The sequence below is a fragment of the Zalophus californianus genome, chromosome 3 (assembly GCF_009762305.2).
Source record: "Zalophus californianus isolate mZalCal1 chromosome 3, mZalCal1.pri.v2, whole genome shotgun sequence".
NCBI classification, from domain to species: domain Eukaryota; kingdom Metazoa; phylum Chordata; class Mammalia; order Carnivora; family Otariidae; genus Zalophus; species Zalophus californianus.
The window spans coordinates 135,823,555-135,843,076 of NC_045597.1; the positions used below are offsets into that span (position 1 = coordinate 135,823,555).

At 44.7% G+C, this 19,522-nt stretch overlaps 1 protein-coding gene across 3 annotated transcripts in view; it reads left to right on the plus strand.

Moving 5' to 3' along the window:
- ITGA6 (integrin subunit alpha 6) overlaps positions 1 to 19,522 on the plus strand; it is a 77,238-nt gene that overhangs the window by 49,902 nt on the left and 7,814 nt on the right. For all 3 annotated transcript variants that reach the window (XM_027588353.2, XM_027588355.2, XM_027588354.2), the window contains 15 exons: positions 1,219 to 1,317; positions 1,535 to 1,596; positions 5,815 to 5,975; positions 6,151 to 6,294; positions 7,606 to 7,721; positions 7,863 to 8,052; positions 8,138 to 8,221; positions 8,316 to 8,395; positions 8,550 to 8,627; positions 8,715 to 8,817; positions 10,509 to 10,682; positions 12,651 to 12,749; positions 12,840 to 12,950; positions 13,051 to 13,149; positions 17,508 to 17,633. In XM_027588353.2, the coding sequence (XP_027444154.1) occupies positions 1,219 to 1,317; positions 1,535 to 1,596; positions 5,815 to 5,975; positions 6,151 to 6,294; positions 7,606 to 7,721; positions 7,863 to 8,052; positions 8,138 to 8,221; positions 8,316 to 8,395; positions 8,550 to 8,627; positions 8,715 to 8,817; positions 10,509 to 10,682; positions 12,651 to 12,749; positions 12,840 to 12,950; positions 13,051 to 13,149; positions 17,508 to 17,633 (1,726 nt within the window). The remainder of the gene's footprint in view (positions 1 to 1,218; positions 1,318 to 1,534; positions 1,597 to 5,814; positions 5,976 to 6,150; positions 6,295 to 7,605; positions 7,722 to 7,862; positions 8,053 to 8,137; positions 8,222 to 8,315; positions 8,396 to 8,549; positions 8,628 to 8,714; positions 8,818 to 10,508; positions 10,683 to 12,650; positions 12,750 to 12,839; positions 12,951 to 13,050; positions 13,150 to 17,507; positions 17,634 to 19,522) is intronic.

The following is a 19,522-nucleotide window of genomic DNA, read 5'->3' on the forward strand; positions in this document are numbered from 1 at the left end:
TTTCCTATCTTCCCCAGGATGGCTGGGTTACCAGAAGCCCACTAAAGTCAGTCTAACTGGATCCATGTGGTAATGAAACCATGGAACCCATTCTGAGTTTTGGTTGGGGAGTGACACGGATGAGAGGGGCCCCTCTCCCCATCTCACTTGCACCATATCCTTGGATTTGTTGTACTTGTGGCGGAGGTCAGGACAGAGGCTGGTGGGGACCCCTTTGGCTGTGGGAGGTAGGGGAAAAGCTGGAAGGGAGAGCAGAGATGTTTTTGTATGGTGAAAAGGGCCAAAGGTATGGGATTCCAGCTGCTTGCGTGTGTTTGCGAGGTTGGGGTTAGGCAGAGCAGAGATGGGAAAGGCGGAGGGCATGAAGCATTTGCTAACGGAGATCCCGTGGGGGTGGAAAAGTTGTAGTCCCTTCTGCTGGCAGGAGGTTCCAAGGAAGGGCAAATGTTTGTAGGATGGAGCCCTGTCAGCTCAGGTTTGCCTGTATTCCTAAAATTCACGTGTATGTAGAAACCCTGATAGTGACCGTCTCTGGTAGTAGGTGTATGTGGGTTTTTAACCTTTTTGGAAGGTATTTTTGCAAGATTACTCCTAATTAAACATGGACATGTTCTTCAACTCCGAAGTTCTGCTAGGAGTTTATCCTACAGGGGAATTCACATGCGTGCCTAGAAACATGTCCAAGGAGGTTTGTCAGAGCTGCCAGCCTAAAAACAGCATAAGAGTCTACCTGTTAGGGACTGGTTGAATCCATGCTGTTGCATGGGTGCAGAGCAGAACCACCAGCCTGAGAGGGAATTAGATCTGTGGAGAGGCAGGAGAAGGCCACTGAAATGTCAGTGGGAAAAAGCAGCACTGAGCGGTGTCTGGAAGGACATACCAGGCCACTTGGGGGTTTGGGTGGGGATGGAGCCATAATATTTGCCTGAAAACTCTAGAACTTTTGCAAATTGCCCATGTTCCTTTCCGTTTAAAAACTTCTGGTAAGATGACAAAACACTTGATAATTAGAAATAAATGTTATATTTAAAATGTTTGGGTAAAATTTGTATAATCGGGTTTTAAATGGTATCCGCTAACCGTTCTTTTCTTTAGCAGTGGGGGAACATTTCCCCCCCTGTGGTTTTTAAGATACAGTAGGCAGCTGATCGCATGTGGATTCATTTCACACTGAAGGTAGCAGAAGGCTGAGCCTGTGTTTTACTCCTTTGTTTTCAGGTCCCGGCCTGTGATTAATATTCAGAAAACGGTCACCGTGACACCAAGCACGATTGATCTCCGCCAGAAAACATTCTGTGGGGCGCCCAGCGGGATATGGTGAGAGCTCTCATAGCCCTGCTGTAGGGTGGCCCTGTCGCTCTGAGGAGCTGCAGGCAACAGTAAGGGGACAAGGAATCTGTCCAGTGAACATACCACATGTTGCTCCTCCGTGGGCAGTGGGGGGATTTGAGACCTGGGGACCATGAGGTGGTTGTTTTTTTTTTCCTACTACAGCAGTGCATCTTTTAAGGAATATGTGTTTGATTTTGTACAGCCTCAAGGTGAAGGCCTGTTTTGAATATACTGCCAAACCCACAGGTTACAATCCTTCGATAAGTAAGTACCCAGTACCTTTAAAAATTATGTATGTTCTGTCTGCCAGGTTGAAAGTAATGCATAAGTAGTAGAAAAATAAAACTGCAGTGGCCAACCTGGGTTCATAAATTCTTGCATAAGGAATTCAGTGGATCTGTTGTCTTCTCTTTAATCAGGAGGGCAAAGCACAGGAGGGGATAACTCTCCATTTGGTCCTCATTTGAATTTTCCAGAGCAGATGGTTTAGGACAGCAGGCCTCGGAAAAGTACTCATTTGCTACCACAACCGTTTCCTCCATTTCTGCCTTTGAAGAGCAACTTGGAAAATTGGTTTTGCGGTTGCGAGGTGGTGGGCGGTAGTTTTGGAGAGTGAGTACCGGAGCCTGAGTATCACGCAGAGTTGCTGGCTTAGTCTCTCCTCACTGCATGGCCCCCTCCCAGAGGCCTCCCCGGCCCAGAACACCCACGCCGTGCCCCTGCAAGCAGGCTCCTCGGGGACTGGAAAGCTGGTCTTGAGAATGCAGAGCCCTGGGCTCTGCTCTGGGTTGCAGCTCCGAGGCTGGCTCACCCCGCAGCATGGCACGAGTCTCAACATTTGAGTTTTCATTTCCCTATCAGTAATAAAAATACCTCTAATAGGAATTCCTACATAGGATTGTGGTGGAAAGCAAAGGAGATACTGTGGCTAAGGCCATCTATCATTTATAAGGTATTATGCGGCCTTCTTTCTTTATAATCCAAACAGACTATTTTGTCGCAGGTTTAGACAAGGCTAATGACACTCTAACAGTGGTGATGATCACCAGAGCCTTCTGTGGTAGGTGTTAGTAACAGCCATATGTTTTCAGGTGTGAGCCCCCTGCTCCAGCTCCAGGCTGAAGATGGGGACATGGGAAATTTTTTTAAGATTTTATTTATTTATTTGACAGAGAGCACAAGTAGGCAGAGTGGCAGGCAGAGGGAGAGGGAGAAGCAGGCTCCCTGCCGAGCAGGGAGCCCGATGTGGAACTTGATCCCAGGACCCTGGGATCACGACCTGAGCCGAAGGCAGACGCTTAACCGACTGAGCCACCCGGGTGCCCTGGGACATGGGAATTTAAAGAAAAGCTTTTCCCCAAAGAGCAAGTACAAAGAGTGAGGGTGATCCCCATCCTGGGTCAGGCGATGGTCCCGGCGGCCGCGTATGATGGCGTAGCATGCCACCACGGGAAGCCTTCTTGAGGGATAGGGTGGTTTGCAGTTTTTACTTTACCTTGAGGTAATGAGTTTTCTTAAGTTTCCTTCTGGTTACATAAAGTATTATTCGGTTTTCTTTATTGAAAAGATACCCTTTTAATATCCCAGAATTTGGCAAATATGTCTGTCTTCCTGCGGTTCACCTTGTCATAGGCCCGCTTCCTTTCCATATTTTAAGCCATCCTCAGGCAGTTCCTTTGCCTCCCTCAGCTTTTTTGGCCCCTCTGCTGGGCTGTCTCCTGCTGCAGCCTCTCTCCCAGGGATCTCCCGACCTTGTTGGGACGCGTGCTTGGTGTTGCTGTATGATGGTTTGTGCACAGGGCGCTGGTGGCCTTTCACTTTGCCTTTTGATGTGGCTGGTATTTCTTTGAGTGTTGGAAACGATTCCTGGCATGGCTTTCATGGAGGAGAAAATGTCTTCTAGGATTTCTCACACACTTAGTATTGTTTGTGTTATTTCTACCCAAACGCGATACGTTACACTTGCCTGTTTGGATAACAGGCGTTTCACCATTGTGTTTGGAGTAGACTAGAGAGACAAGGAGAAATTGTGATTCTTTGATTAGATGAGGAGAGGAAATGGGGAAACGTTTTTATTCTTTGAGTCTGTCATTTTCCCACACCACTCTGACTGTAGATGTGAAGCCTCACCAGAGCTGTCCTTGTCTTCTCTCACGCCAATCATTTTCATAAAATTACAAACTTTGTTCTAGCTTTAATGCAGCATTTGATGCCCTGTGTGTTAATTTCATGTTCAGTAACTGTGCCATTAACGAAGTGTTTATTTACGACTCTGTTAGCTGAGTGTTTACTGATGGCCTATCATGGATAGAACTTTCTTCTCTGAAGACGTTTAGAGGGACCCTGTTTTTCCTTGCCTGTAATTCCACAGTACTGGGAAATTCTAAACCAAATAGAACTTCCACCAAGCTGCATAAGTGAATCCATCTAAAATCCATTCCCAGTCTCTGAGAATGTGAGCTTATTGTTTGATGAGGCTGTTTTAACTCGGGGGTCCTCAGATGTGGTGTTCCATACATGCAGATATTTATAATTGAGCCTTAATGAGTATTCTACTTGGCTTGCCCCTCAAAAGGTCAGCAAAGGTGGCCTGCAAGGATTTTAAGATGATGTGAACTGTCTGGAGGGTTAGGGAAGGTTAGAGTGGGCTTGGTAGATAAACGGTTTTAATGCACCCACACCCTCCCCCTGCTTTTGCCGTGAGGGGCACTCAGCATGTGAGCCTTCATCTGGTTCGTTGTGAAGTTAACAGGTCATTGATAAATGGATGATGTCAAGGCTACAAGGCAAAAATGGAGGCACATTCCATTTGGCAGAAATTACTATTGAAACTGTCAGTGTCTCTAAATTTTGGTCTTGCATGTATCAGTAGCTGTTGTTTTGGCATAAGAATAACATCGTATTGTTTGTGTGCGTGTCTCTGTGTGCACCGGTGTGTGTGTGTGTGTTGATGTGGTGCCGGTCACTCCCACTTCCGTTCAGTTCTAAAATCATACTTACATCAGGTGTTGTCCCGTTGCCGGGGAACACAGTGGCGGGCAGACTGATGTGGTCCCCGTCCACGCCTTTGCAGTGGAGCAGTCACAGCGAAGTGGCCAAGGGTAGTGAGTGGGGAAATGGAATACCATCCGATCCCCCAGGAGAGATCAGGAACGTCCCCGCGGAGGAAGTGATGTCCACACTGATATCCGAAGGAGGAGCAGAGTTAGGCAGCCAGGGGGAGGTGGAGAGGGCCGGGGTCCACATGGCAGAGGAAGAGAGCGACTCATGCAGAGGCCTGGAGGAAGTGGAAACCTGGACATCTAAGAGGCTTTATAAAGCAGTTGTCTTGTGTATTTGTGACAGAGACTTCGAAGCTGACGCCGCCTCTGCCCCTCACTGTATGATCCTGGGCCAGTCACCTACTCTGTGGGCCTCCATTTCTTCAAGAGGAGGGTATTAAAGTAGATGCTCTTTGAGGCCTCTTCGCAACTCCAACATGCATATTAGAACATGGGTGGTTCATTTTCTGTGTTTTCTGGAGATTTTTTTCCTCAAGGCTGCCTTCTCTGGCCCTATACACACTTTGGTTTGCTTCCCCTTCTCATGGTTAGTAATGAATGAATGTGAGTAATTTAAATATCCCATAAAGAAACATAGTAACTACATCCAGCAAACCAGCAAAGAATGCATTCTGAAGTCGAGAAATGAGATTTTGATCATCCAAATCCTGGCTTGCCTCTGAGCACCATTAGTAGAGGTAATCAAGAACAGGATGTGCCTTCTAGGCCTTTGGAGGTTGGAAACTTTGGTGTGGGAGATACAGTAGCTGGCAAATGGGCCCTCTAGACTCTAAAAGGAATGTGTTTTACCTTTCATTTCTCTTAAATGAAAAGTCTCTTCCTGTTGTCAAAAGACTTCTCTATCTCTAATATGTATTATTCCCATTTTAGACAACTATCCTTTATCAGTGCTTCTTAAACTTTAATGTGTCTAAGAACCACCTGATGGTCATGTTCAAATGCAGATTCTGATTAAGTAGGTCTGGCTGGGGCTTGAGGTTCTGAATGCCCAACAGACCTGAGGAGAAGCTGCTGCTGGATGGGGCCACGTAAGCAACAGACTACTGAATGGGAGTCAGTGCAGGCCTTTTGGGAGTGCTGGGTTCCCCGTTATCTTTAGTGCTCAGAGTTCCTGAAGTTTAGCCAGAAATCCCTGGATGCTGCTCAGAGCTTCTAACTGATTCTCGAGCTCCCCCAGGTGGCCCAGTGGAAATTTAACTTCACAAACTCTTAACAGCAGTGGGCAGGAAAGGACAGCTTGACCTGAAATGCCATAAATCAGTCAAAATGTACATTCCCAGGAAATGTGAACAGTAACAAGGGCAGTGGGAAAAGTAATCTACAAGGAATCAGAATAACGTAAAAGGGAACTCACTGTCCTTACAGCTGAACTGTGCATGGATATCCTCAAAGTTCATAGGATTTTGTTTATTTTATCTAGCCATTTTGGGCACACTCGAGGCTGAAAAGGAGAGAAGGAAATCTGGGCTGTCATCAAGAGTTCACTTTCGAAACCAAGGGTCTGAGGCCAAGTATACTAAAGAGCTAACTCTGACCAGGCAGAAGCAGAAGGAGTGCATAGAGGAGACCCTCTGGCTCCAGGTGAGGCCCGCCACCAGTCAGGTTGGTTGGTAGAGGGAACAGCAGCTGGGTTTTATGGTGGCATAGGTGGATCTCTGAACCTTACACCAGCAACCTCTTATTCAGGACAAAAGAAAGCATTGTTTGGAGCTCCCCAGTAGCATTGATACCATGCTTCACTCTGCATACTTTTCAGGAAAATATCCGAGATAAACTGCGTCCCATTCCCATAACTGCTTCAGTAGAGATCCAAGAGCCAAACACGCGGAGGAGAGTGAACTCACTTCCGGAGGTTCTTCCCATTCTGAATTCAAACGAACCCAAGACAGTTCACAGAGATGTAAGTCTTCCTGACTTTTGTATTGCCAAAGCTTCCGCCATACTATTATGCTACATCATATGTCTTTGAAGGCAGGAGGACTAGTGATTTGCTTTTTTAAAGTCCATTCCTTTGTATTACAAATAGGCTTTTTAATATATGCCAAGTTTGTTTGAGATTTGTTTCCCAAATTGACAACAAATATAGGAATATATGGAATACAATTTGGAGCCAGAGAGTATTGTTCTTAATAATTTTTGGCCTTACTGAGACTTACTGAGAGTATAATTGGCAGAACTCATTCTCACATCAAGTTTCTCCTATGGCCATTTGTTAGAAAGAAAAATACACTGCATTTTACCACTGAGAACATTAAAATGTAGAAAATAAACTTGTTAGTCTGAATGTTGAATCAAGGAATATAAAGTTCCTTAGCCATGAAATAGTCATTTAGTGGCTAATGTAGCCCATGTAATCTTAGGAAGACAATTCATATTATATGGCTTGTTCTGTGCCTCCTATGAGGTGGGGCCTATTTGCTAGGGTTCAGCGTGGCTGAGACATGAGAATAGGCTGGGGACCTGTGGCATCCTGATCTGGTATTGGTGCACCTGCTGTCAAAATCCAGTTGGTGCTGGAGCGTCCACTCTGTGGCTCTTGGTTCTGATGGCTCCCTGACAGAGCATCATCACTATTATTGGTACTTCTTACAGTATCCCTATGAAGTCAGCTGGTGGCATCCCCATATCACCAGTGGTGACACTTGGACTCTGAAAGGTTAAGTGACTTGCCCAAAGCCCCACGGCTAAGTGTGTAGCAGAGCGAGGTTTGGAAGGTGGACCTGTGTGGCTGCAGGGCTCACGCTCTTGACTACACCTCAGTGGCCTGGCCAGAGTGTTCTTACAGCACAGCTCTGTTCAGGACGGTTCCGTTAAAGGCACTGAATGCGGGGCAGAGCACGTTTGAAGCTTCTGCTGTGGTAGCTGTTGCACAGGGAAAGGCTGTATGGAAACAGCCAGTCACTGTTGCGGTCCCGAATGGCATGAATTACAGTGGTTTTGTTTTCACCAGAGAGGGAGACAAACCCTAAGACACTTAATCTTAGGAAACAAACTGAGGGTTGCTGGAGGGGGAGGAGGGGGTGATGGGGTAAGGTCCATCAGACCTTAAGGAGGGCGCGAGATGTGATCAGCACTGGATGTTACATAGGACTGATGAATCACTGACCTCTACCACTGAAACCAATAGTACATTATATGTTAATTGAATGTAAATTAAAAAAATAAAAATTAAAAAAAACCCCAAATCAGCAATGGTTTTGTTTTCCTCCAGGTGCACTTCTTAAAAGAGGGATGTGGAGACGACAATGTATGTAACAGCAACCTTAAACTAGAATATAAATTTTGTACCCGAGAAGGAAATCAAGACAAGTTTTCTTACTTACCAGTGTAAGAATCGCTCTGTCTTCCAAGCAAAAATGACTGGCTTTGTAGTGGGTTACTGAAAACGTACTGAGCTCTTTGTCATTTTTGTTTTGTTTTGGTGTGTGTGTGTGTGTGTGTATGTATATATGTGTATGTGTGTTATAGTCAGAAAGGTGTACCAGAACTAGTTCTAAAAGACCAGAAGGACATTGCTTTAGAAATAACAGTGACCAACAGCCCTTCGGATCCAAGGGACCCCGCGAAAGACGGAGATGACGCTCATGAAGCGAAGCTCGTGGCAACTTTTCCCGACACTCTGACTTACTCGGCGTACAGAGAACTGCGGGCTTTCCCTGTAAGTGGTCTCACAGCAGCTGGGGGCAAACGCCCAGCCCTGGGTGGCCCTGAGCGGCTGGTGATCTCGTTTTTTTCTGTTACAGGAGAAACAGCTGAGTTGTGTTGCCAATCAGAACGGCTCGCAAGCGGACTGTGAGCTTGGAAATCCTTTCAAAAGAAATTCCAGTGTAGGTGATGCCTTCACCTACTGCATCGTGCCGTTTCATGCCATTACAGGGTCGACGTGCTTGGTCTGTATTAACGTCTGTTTCTATTTTGCAGGTGACTTTTTATTTGATTTTAAGTACAACTGAGGTCACCTTTGACACCACAGATCTGGATATTAATCTGAAGTTGGAAACGTAAGACTTACTTCAACCTTTCCATTCAGAATTATTTCATGAAAACACAGCCAGTCAATGAATTGGCTCTGCTCTGACTCATGAAAGAAGTGTAATTGTAATGAGAAAACAGACTGTTAAAATGAAACCCTATTGTTTCCTTTTCATTTTTCAGAACAAGCAATCAAGATAATTTGGCTTCAATTACAGCTACAGCAAAAGTGGTTATTGAACTGCTTTTATCAGTCTCTGGGTAAGTGTTTGTGTTTAGCATAACAAATCAGTGTTTAAAAGAACCATTTACAATCCTCGCTAAAACTGGTGTTTTTTAATTTAACAGAGTTGCTAAACCTTCCCAGGTGTATTTTGGAGGTACAGTTGTTGGTGAGCAAGCTATGAAATCTGAAGATGAGGTGGGAAGTTTAATAGAGTATGAGTTCAGGGTGAGTTGCAGCGGTTGTTCTTTTATATATACCAAAAACGAACATATACTATATATGGTAATATATGTAATATAATTTTAGTAAATGTGAATATGTAACTTTAATATGTAATATCAACATTAATAAATATTAATAAGCATGATAAATCCTCAGTTAAAAGTGAGTTCACCAACGTTTAAAGCACATACTGGCTTACCATAAAAATTCTGTCCTCCAGAACGGAGAACACAACTGTCACTCGAATCATGGACTTTGTTCAAAATCCAGTTCAGTTTGGTCATTTTCTTATTAGAGAGTTTTCATGTATAAGTGGTGCAGAGACAGAGGAATCCCCCCCGCCCCGAGTCTGTCTGTAACACAAATCTCAAAGTAATTGATACCTGGCTTTAGAATCTGTTAGGATTTTTTTCTTCCACTGTGAGGTCCTCTCTCATAGCGCGTGTGGTTAATGTTGCCTCACGTTTTACAAGCCCAGTGCCCGTGAGAACACTCATGCTTGCTCTGAAGCATTTCTAAGCAAGAATCACAGTGACTCTCAGTCCAGTTGGGTGAACATAAGTGCATGGTGCAGAGGTGGCTCATAACTCATCTGTGGGTTTGGATCTGCATGGCTCAAACATGCCAAGACAGCACAGTGGCCATGGTGGAGGCGAAAGTCTGAGATGGCAAGAAGGTGCCCACCCCTGACTCCAGCAGGGTGAGGGGCTGAGTTCTGCTCTGTGTGTCTCAGCATTGCAGACACAGCTGTAACAGGGAGTGGTGGCAGCAGTGAGGATGCCTGTGCAGGTGTGGCTCCCAAGAGGTGTCTCTGGGGCCCACGGCAGTCCTGACACACACACACACACACACACACACACACACACACACACACACACACACACACACACACAGCAGTCCTGACACACACACACACACACACAAGAGGTGTCTCTGGGGCCCACGGCAGTCCTGACACACACACACACACACACACACACACACACACACACACACACACACACACACACACACACACAGCAGTCCTGACACACACACACACACACACAAGAGGTGTCTCTGGGGCCCACGGCAGTCCTGACACACACACACACACACACACACACGGCAGTCCTGACACACACACACACACACACACACACACACACACACACACACACCTCACTCCTCATTTGGCTTCTGCTGCAGGAAGTTGCTCTGTTTCCAGCTTGGACTCCTGATTCACGGACGTCATTAACGGTTTTACTCAGGCTCTCAGTTGCTCCCCAAGCGCCTCCTTGTAGTAGGAGACAGGGGCAACTTGACTTTGGCATAAGGTGGGGCTTCCCCGGAGCAGGCTGCTGGCGCACTGCCGTGGCCCAGACTTCTCTGCCAGGCAGGCCGGCTACAGAGCGACTCACAGAGCCCCGTGACCCTCCCAGAGCATGTTGAGAGCGTGGCGTGTCTACGCTGCAGATTCTCTTGCACACAGTAGTTCCTGGGTTGAAGGAGCAATCGTTTCTCTTTTACCTTTCCTAGGCATGCATCTCTATTGTGGAGGCCCTGTCTATCTGTAGTCCATTTTTGGAGCCTATACTTTCATTGGAGGATTATGCCAGATATTTCCTTCCCCCACCCCTTGCCCACAGGAGCTGCTCCTTAATTTTATATTGAGAGAATTACACTGAGATATAATACGTATTATTTCCTAACAGGTAATTAACTTGGGTAAACCTCTTAAAAACCTTGGCACAGCAACCTTGAATATCCAGTGGCCAAAAGAAATTAGCAATGGCAAATGGCTGCTTTATTTGGTGAAAGTAGAATCCAAAGGATTGGAAAAAATAGCCTGTGAGCCACGGAGTGAAATAAACTTCCTGAACCTAAAGGTATGTTGACTTACCCTCTCTCTTCATAGTGTACATAAGGGAAGCGAACTTTTGTGGGGAAAATCCTTACTTTCCTGAGGAAAGTGACATGGTGGTGTGCTGACTTCTTTGGTGTCACATTTTCTCTTATAGTTGAGTAACCAAGTCAGGCTGAGGATTTCTGCTGATTGGCTACCATTATGGCACATCAGTCAGGGTGATTCAGTGCTTGTTGAAGGAAATGACGTTTTCTGGAGTTTTAGGCCCCAGTATGACCTATAAAGAGGACTGGGATGTGCTTCTGGGGTGGGCCAATGTTCACTCCCAATATAACCAAACTCATTACAGAAGATACTGGCACTTTAGCAAGAGACCTTCAAAGCTTTCATTCTTAATTTATTTTTTTTAAAGATTTATTTATTTGAGAGAGCAAGCACATGGAGGGAGAGGGGGAAGCAGATGCCCCACTGAGCAGGGAGCCCCATGCGGGCTCGATCCCAGGACCCTGGGACCATGACCTGAGCCGAAGGCAGGCGCTTAACCCACTGAGCCACCCAGGTGCCCCTCATTCTTATTTTTTTTAAAAGATTTTATTTATTTGACAGAGCGACACATCGAGAGAGGGAACACAAGCAGGGGGAATGGGAGAGGGAGAAGCAGGCTTCCTGCTGAGCAGGGAGCCCAATGCGGGGCTCGATCCCAGGGCCCTGGGACCATGACCTGAGCCGAAGGCAGACGCCTGATCTCACCCAGGCGCCCCTTATTTTTTTTCGTAGTTAATATTTATCAAGTGTTGATTGTGTCTCAGGCACTGTGCTAAGCATTTTGCTTTTTCTCATTTCGTTCTCTTCATAGTCCTTTGAGGTATTTTGCTTATCCCTACCATTTCACAGATGAGAAAATTGAGATTTAGAGAGATTAACATTTTAAGCACTTAGCAGTTAAGAGGCAGATTCTGCATTCAAGCTCAGCTCTGCCTGTTTTCAAAGCCTGTACTCATAACCACTCTGTGCTGCACACTGACATTCCTGGTTTATTACTTATGCTCCAGTGTGATGATCTGCTTTGTTATCACATGTCTGTTTCTTTTCTTCTTCTTTTTAAATGCTTGTGTTGAGGGCTGACTTTCAGTAGATCACAGTAAGGGAGCTGCTCTGTTTCTTTTAAGTTCTGAGGTGACAGTATGCTCAGAGTTCACAGTTGGCAGCTTATGGAAGGATCCTCTGTTCATCAACTTTGAAAAACAAGATGGTCCATGACTCTTAATCCTATCTTTTTTCTTTTTTAAAGATTTTATTTATTTGACAGACACAGCGAGAGAGAGAGAGAGAGAGAGAGAGAGAGAGAGAGAACACAAGCAGGGGGAGTGGGAGAGGGAGAAGCAGGCTTCCCGCGGAGTAGGGAGCCCGAGGCGGGGCTCGATCCCAGGACCCTGGGACCATGACCTGAGCGGAAGGCAGATGCTTAACGACTGAGCCACCCAGGCGCCCGCACTCTTAATCCTATCTTAAGGAAAATGCTATCTTAAAACTACTTACGTGGGTTAGTTTTCAGGACTCTGCTTTGAATGAGTCACATACTCATTCTTTTGCTTTTTTCCGTTCGTCGGTGTCATTTATTCAAGATGTGCTGACTTTTTATCACGTGTTAGTTACTGAACTGGGTGCTGGGGATATACAGATGGGATATGCTGCCTGATCTCGGGATGCTCAGTTTGGTGAGGAGACAGAAGAACAAAGCCCGCTTTCTCTTCACCTGAGTTTTAAAGTCAGAGTGGGAATAAACTACCTGAATCAATAAACTTGCAATGAGATTGGAACATCTGTGGATTTTACACTTAAATTGTTTCTGTGCCTTTGGTAACAGGAGATGGGGAAATACTGTTGATTATGTGAACTTGGCATCATTTGGAAGGGAGTGCTCGTGAGGTCTATGCAGTAGTGACCATTACATTAAGTTAGAACTATTTTGGATATAATTTCTTTTCAGGAGTCTCACAACTCAAGAAGGAAACGGGAAATCGCTGAAAAACAGATAGATGATAGCAGAAAATTTTCTTTATTTGCTGAAAGAAAATATCAGACTCTTGTAAGTATTTCTCAACAGCCTGAGTATTGGGCAGACAGTGGCAGGATGCCCGTTACTGTTGGATTTTAACTACCACCCTTTTCTCCCCAGAACTGCAGCACGAACGTGAACTGCGTGAACATAAGCTGCCCGCTGCGAGGGCTGGACAGCAAAGCCTCTGTCGTTCTGCGCTCGAGGTTATGGAATAGCACGTTTCTAGAGGTTCGGCTCTGCCTTGAGGCTGTCCCCTGGAAGTCAATTTTCTATCTCTTAGGACCTTTCTCATTTCCTAAACGCATTTGCTAACTTTGTCTCCAAACAGGAATATTCCAAAATGAACTACTTGGATATTCTCACACGGGCTTCCATTGACATAGCTGCCGCCGCCGAGAACATCAAGCTGCCAAACGCCGGCACTCAGGTGAGAGGTTGTTCCGCCTTCCCAGAGTTCAGAGCCGATCACTCCTTCTCCACCGCACGCCCGCAGCCTGAGGACATGCTACCTTGGCAGTCCTCCCCCTCACAACCCCGTGACCCCCATCAAGGAGAAGTCTGATGATGCTCTAAGGGGCTGCCACTCCAAGCTGTATTTTAATAGAATCACTGGAGAAAGGAGTACATCTAGGATCGTCTAGTTCTGCAGTGCACATGGTAGATTTGGGAAAGAATGGGTGCACCTCCCACCTCGATAGAAACCCCAGGTCATCAACTCTCCCCAGTGCTGTAGCCACTGCTGGAGTGTCCCCAGTGATGGTAACCACCACTTTATGGAGTAGCTCATGGCATGTGTGGCCAGCTGTAGTTACTAGAAAAGATCTCTTTACATATATATGAATCCAGAGTTGAATCTTACAAAATCGGTCCCTGGTTATGCCCCTTGGAACAAGCCCAAAATAAGTCCTTTCTCTTAGCCATGTAGCAGCCTTTGGAGTAACTGAAGGAAACTGGCATGCCCCTTGGACAGGTCTCTCATTCTGTTCAGAGCAGAGCCTCCAGCTCTTCAGTTACCCATCAGGCCAGGCCCTCTCCTTCCTGGGCTGGCCCGGGTCCGGCAGTGTGACTCCTGGATGGGCAGGGCGCAGATGTGTGATCTGCCTCACTCGGCTCACCGTGAGGCCTTTACCTGCCAACACCGTGGCCCCATGCTGCTATCAGTCAGACTAAAACTTGGTTTTCCGGTGTACACAGAAGATTGCGTTTGTACTTCCAGCAGCTACTGGTTTTGTGATTCTGTTCTGCTGCAACTTCCAAGTGTTTTCAGCAGGATGTGGTGTTAAGCTATAGCTCCCATAGCCCATCCTTGAGCAATTTTTAAAAATCTAAATGCATGTCTTTAAATAGCTCCTCATGTTTTAGGTGGTTGGCTTGTGGTCTGTCATTTCAGTTCACAAAGTCATTCTGACTCTTGATCATTTGCCCTCTCTTAGCTTTCTATCCCTTTTGTCTTTCTCAAAGCCGAGAAGCACAGCTTCTATGTCCTCATCCAGGCAACTGAGGAAAGTACTGAACAGAACTGGGGGCGCAGTGGCTGTGGGGGCACACTGGGGAGGGTTCCTTGTAGGGGTCTGGAGCCCACAGGGGCTTGTGTCATGCTCTTGAGATACAATGCCTGCATGTCATGGACCAGAATGTTTTGCAAAAGAGACTGAATGGAGAAAAAGACCGACTTACCATTCTCCAGCTGATCTACTGATGTGCCCATGGAAGTTTTGGCTTCGGACCTTTGAGCCAGCTGAAAGTGCAGTGAGCCTCCCTGAGCACTGGTTTCTGAATACAGTGATCCTTGGCTGTTAAAATCTATCATCCAAACCCAGAGATGTTTGGGGCAGATGCTAAACTGGGCAGGATGCTGGGACAAGGGTTATAAATCAGGACTGTCCCAGGCTCACCAGGACATCCGGTCACTCTGGCCTTAGATCATCTCTGCATGCTAGTCCAGCCCACCTTTCTGCCTCTTACCAATAAGGCGTCGTAAGAGACTATCAACTGAACAGAACCTCCCTGAGAAGCCCTTTTCTGCCCCTCTGACTGGAAGCACAGCCATAGCTTTCTGAAACTTGTAACCAGTAACCTGGAGAATCACTGAGTTTTGAAAGCTGGGAAAAGAACACACAACTTAGAGGGAAGGGACAGACATTTATAATGCATTAATTATCTGTAGTCCTCTAAACCTCAGAATGACAAGGTAGATGTACTCATTTTCCAAAAAAGGAAGCAGGCACAGCAGGGGATGCCAGTGGGGTCCTGAATTGAAACCTGTAAACCGGTCTGGTTTCAGGGCTCCTGTTCTTAAGTCTGTAACACTTGCTTCCCATTAAGTCCCCAGATCTCAAATGCAGAGGAGAAAACAACCCAAGGAAGGTTGTCTCTCCCCCAGGGTCATAGGACTGGCGGGCATGTGGAGGGGAGACCCGACGTTGGGCTCACAAGCCCTCATCAAGCGCTCTTGTTGGCTGGAAGATGATGGAACTGGGGTGCTGGTACCCAGTCTAGCGGCTGGGTCACAAATGAAAGTGAGCTTATCTTGGGCATTACATGTTAGGGCTTGGAGAACTCAGGCATGCTAATGGGAATTGGGATCTCTGCTGTGATCCTCCTTGGTTTAATAATTGGCAGATACATGAATGGATTAATGTCTTGTATCTAGAGTGCATTTGTCTTGAAAACAGAGACGTTTTCTTGCCTCTAGTCTTCTGGTACCTCTTCTCTTGACTCTGATTTCTGAGCGACAACAGCTCCGATGCCCTATATACAGGTTTCTTTAGTATTTTAGAGTGTACTTTTCCTGGGCCTAAAGATTTAAGCTTAATTCACGTGTTAGGATGCTTTCCTTTTTTATTCCCTCACTTATTGGGGGTTTCAGTTTTATCTTTATCTTGGTTCATCTGTTGCATTTTCCAGCCCGAAGATCATTTTTCTTTGGAGATAGAAGCAGAGGAAGTGGGGTAATTCAGTCTTGTCTTTTGGTCTTCATATTAAAACTTCTTGCTTTTATTCTAATCCTGGCTTTAAAAAGGAAGGAAAAAACCCTTTTAATTACCTTATAACCCAGCCATCCCCCACGAAATCAGAAAGTTACCTGTTCAGCTCTCATACTGTTGGATTGCTGCCATTTATAGGAGTGGTTTCCTCTGTTAATCAGCCATTTAAAAGGCTCTGGTACACTATCTGATTATAAGGCTGATTCCCCTGCCATGGACCACTCTCCACTTCCAGGTTTATCAGAGCTTATTCTTGAAAATGAGGATGGCCCTTCCAGGTTCTCACCTTACCCCCAAGGACGTACTGTACGCTTCCCTCTGCGAGATAGGGAAGCAAAGTTAAGTGATATAGAACAGGCTCATTAGTTGTTTTGTTTTGGCTCAGAGTAGGCAAGCTTACTGGTCACATCGAGTGCACTATTTTATCCCTCGTCTTTCACCATTCTTCCCACTTCCTGGATGCCCCTGTGTTAGCCCCAGTAATCTCAAGAAAGGGTTTTTCTAGCTTAAAGCTGGTATGCCTGTCGGGGGAAGGGAGGCGAGGGGAAGTGAGCCTTGGGGTACCCCCCGGGAGGGGGGCTGGCTGGCAGTTTGAGCGAAACCTCACTGAGAGCATAACAGGAAACACAGTAGCTGATAAAGGTGTTAAGAGTTGGTATAGCAGGCTGAAAACTGACTTCTTTGCTCTTAAATGTTCCAAGAAAAGCAGTTCTCTTGCTTTAAAGTATATTCTGAAGTCAGATGAGGTTGAGGAGCTGTTTTCTAGTATAAGCAGAAAGGGAAGTATTTTAGTGAAGACTTTTTTTTTTTTTTTTTTAAATCGAAGCACAGTGTAGACAGACATGGAAGCATTTTTAGGAAGCATCCGGGGTTCAATACTAATAGAGAGTACTTGACTGAAAACGCTTCTCAGAACTTAAAGACTCGGACTTTTTGTTTACCCTTCACTTTACATTTTCTTAAGTCAGAAACATCAGAAACTTCAAACTGGAAGCTCCCTCATCTGTTCAAGGAGTCGTACTCCTAGCGATCACCAGGTCTTTTACAAGCTGTGAAAAACAGTCTCCTGGCACCACGGAAATCCACTTGAGAGAGTCCTAAACGCACAGAACCAAGTTGTTACAAACTGCCAGAAGCGACTTTTTAGATTTCTGAATAAACACTACTTCTGTTTAATTGGTATTTGCTAACTGTCAAATGTCTAGAGCTTAGGCTTCTCATCAGCTGCTGTTTACAGCTCGAAACCACCTCTGAAGGGGTCTACTTGGTCCAAATACACTGTCGAAGAACACGCGCCAGGCCATTTCAGGAAATTCTGTTGTGCATTGAGGGTCTTTAGACATCCTAAGGAAAAGTTAAAATGGTATCAGCAATGCAACTCCATCCTTATTTTTATATTTCACATCTTTAAAGTCCAAGTAAGGAATATAGGCTAATTGTACATAAAATGGCCCTTAAAACGAAAAGGGAAGGTGATCGTTCTCAACAAGATACCTGGTTATACGGATGAAACAAGATGTGCATTGATGATTGTTGAAACTTGGAGATGAAAAAAAGGATGCTTTGTTATACAATTTGATTCAAAACAAAAGTTTTTAAAAGATGAGTTATCAAAAAAATAACTTTGTCAAAACACAGTCCAGCATTTTCCAGGTTCTGGGAAAAGATCTCACATCAAAAAGGCATCTCATTCATCCAAGGCTGCGTTGCTCAAAATGTGTCTGGAAGCAGAATTAGAACTATAAACTCCTGGTATTCTCACCCCCCTTACAATGGTGCTTTCCTTTATGCCCTGTAGATTCGTGTGACTGTGTTTCCCTCAAAGACCACAGCTCAGTACTCAGGAGTGCCTTGGTGGGTCGTCCTAGTGGCCATACTCGCTGGGATTTTGATGCTTGCTCTCTTAGTGTTTTTACTATGGAAGGTAAGTCCTATTTGGCATTTGAGTTCTAATGACCTAAACTTCATTTCATGTTTTTTAAAAAGAGTGAATTTACACTGACAGTCTGTACATTCCTTTGTAATGCTTCCCTTTTCCCATTTTATTATGAAACTTTGCCAATAGAGCAAACTTGAGAATTTTACAATGAACACCTGTATATCTACCTAGTACCTGATATTTAAAAGTATATTATTTGTATATTATAAGGAGTTTCTTAAGTAAATTTTGGTGTTTTTCACATAATTTAGCATGTTTGGCAAATAACTTAAAAAATGTTAATACTTTAGCAATTTCTTCATCTAAAATTCTGAACCTAAGCCGAATTGTTGGATATCACATTAATCTGAACTTGTATCCCTGTTAATTTCAACTTCTATAAAGAAATGTTCGTGGTAGCCACTGGGGCTTGTGACAGTTGCAGCTAGATTAGGAATAGAAAAGCTTGAAATTCATAACTCCATTGCAAGGGATCCTCATTGCCTCTCTCAAACATGAGGAAGATCTGGGTTTAATATGATGTTCTTCATTAGAATTTGGTCCTGCAGATAAAATTAGTATCTTCTCCTTGATTTCTGCCAGTAAACAGTCTACATTATAAAAATGTGTGTAATGAGATGGATACATACTTTTGTTGCCAAAGATTATGACCCATAGAGTTTGGATTATTCTAAGCGACCAGTGGAGGTTCACAGTCCCTTATCGACAATTACAAATTACAGGATTCTCTGAAAGCTGAAAGTTCATAATGACTTACTTGGCAGCAAAACTTGACAACATGTGAAGAGAAGCTATTTATGTTCTAGAACCTTTATTTAATGGTTCTGCTGTGAAACTAATGTTTTGATTAGAGTGGCATTATGTATGCAACATACTACTTTTCTAAAATGCCAAAATTCTAGATTTCCAAACCTGTCTGGCCCAGTGGATTTTGGATTAAATGATTATGAACCTCTACCAACAGTCCCTAAGATCAAACCATCTTTATCCTTTCCTTTGGATCCAAGAGTATAATTGACAAGGATTCAGGATATTGTCACTTTCAAATATTGGACATTTCTTTTTTGTGTTATTTTTCCAAGTAACTTCCTTTTGCCAGTTTGAGATAATTTTCTGGTGTCCTCCAAATGTGTGATTTGGAGCTTGGTGACTGCTCATGCCAAGACTCCTCCCTGCATTGGCTGTTAGCCAGTCCTACCTCTGAGGTTCACTTCAGGCAGTAGGTTTCCCTGGTCAGCACAGGCAGCCAGCCATAGGAGATGCTCGGAAAATTATTTTGTTATCAAAAACTCAATCTGAAGTTTGATATTTGAGGACAGCCTTTGTGTGTGCTTTCTGGAGGAGGTGACAAGGACAGTATTTTTCAGAGCAGGTCTTATTGGTGATCTCTAATGAGGGTGAGACATAGCAGTGGGTTAAGATACCCAAGTTCTATAATTTTAGGCAAATCATTTCATCTCCCTGGGACACTCGTTTGCTTTAGCTCTTTAGTAAGTGGATTGGACTATATGATCTCATGGGTTTGAGCTCATGTTTGTAGCTCTAAAGTATCCAGAACTCATACGTGAACTCTAAAGTAATCAGACAACCTCTACAACCCCTACATGAAGACCATTTTTATTACTTTGATATTCTTTCTGAAAATAAACTATTTGTTTCATGTATTAAAATCATAGAACTTAAGGGCTAGAAAGGACTCGAGTTCAGTGGCCTTTAAAATTGGGTTCTGCATATCCGTATAGGTGCCAAGATTCAGCTAGGTGGTGCAGCGAGGGCCAATATCCCCACTTCCACCAGAGCCGTTCGGATGTTACTTGCTTTAAATACCAGGATACTGCATAGAGTTTTGTTTAGAGGTAGAGAGAAAAGTTCTT